Consider the following 1,042-nt stretch of genomic DNA (forward strand, 5'->3'; position numbering starts at 1 on the left):
AATCCCAAAAATAAAACATTGATTTTTGAAAAAATATGTCCTTCCGAAAAAAAAAAATGAAAGTAAAATAGAAGTAAACATTTTAGAAAAGTAAAACCTTATTTCGATTCGTACAGCCCCTCATTCGACTTCTCCCTAAACATGTCTCACCGTTTTTTGGGGATACAATTTATTTACTGTATCTGATGACGATTGCTTTAAGGATTTATCTTAGTCATTCCCTAACACAGAGTTAGTTTATCTTCATAGCTAGGGTTTTTTACCTTCTCTGAACGAAAACATGGTAGCTTCTACTAATACTACTAATAATAATAATAATAATAATATTAATGATTATTATTATTATCATTTTTATTATTATTATTATTAATATTATTATTGCTATTATTATTATTATTATTATTATTATTATTATTTTTATTATTATTACTACTACTACTAATGTATTCTCTCTTCAGGTCTCTCTACCTTTCGAAAGAATTGTACCAATCCAACTTCCCAGCAAACGCAAGCCGCACACGGATGTCACTTTGACATGTCAGTGCTGGACACCTTCCCAGGTGACCAGACCCAGGAGCGTAAGACCGTTGTGCTGGTACACGGAATACCTGGTCAGGCCACCAACTTTGACTCCCTGATCACGAAACTACACGATATGGACATCCGAGCGATTGCTCCGTCTGATATTGGTACTTTAGGTTACAAAAATAATTGTCAGGATTATTTTTTACCTAAGATGTGATTCTTAGAGACGTCGATATTACTTCCACAGATGCCATTCTGCCCTTTCGTTCACCACTCTGTCCGATGAATTTTAAAGTGTGTCTTGTCTGTTTGTTAGTGTTTTACTTTTAGCGTGCGAAATCCGTAGCTTGTACTGTATGCTTCCCAGGAAGCCGGGAATGCTTCTGAGTGTTCTTTGGTCTGCTGGGGGAATAGTAGTTGTAAAACGCGTAGAGCATGCTACAGAGCGTGAATATGAGCCTTCGATATATTATTAATATAATATTATTATCTATTTATATCCATAAAATAAATCAAT

General features: G+C 34.4%; 1 protein-coding gene across 1 annotated transcript in view; it reads left to right on the forward strand.

The window, feature by feature from the left end:
* Positions 1-535: 535 nt before the first annotated feature.
* Positions 536-1,042, forward strand: part of LOC101857906 (eukaryotic translation initiation factor 4 gamma 2) — a 52,791-nt gene continuing 52,284 nt past the window's right edge. Inside the window, exon 1 of the mRNA XM_013088593.2 lies at positions 536-689. Coding sequence (XP_012944047.1) covers positions 536-689 — 154 coding nt within the window. The remainder of the gene's footprint in view (positions 690-1,042) is intronic.

This window comes from Aplysia californica, unplaced genomic scaffold (assembly GCF_000002075.1).
Source record: "Aplysia californica isolate F4 #8 unplaced genomic scaffold, AplCal3.0 scaffold00772, whole genome shotgun sequence".
NCBI lineage: Eukaryota > Metazoa > Mollusca > Gastropoda > Aplysiida > Aplysiidae > Aplysia > Aplysia californica.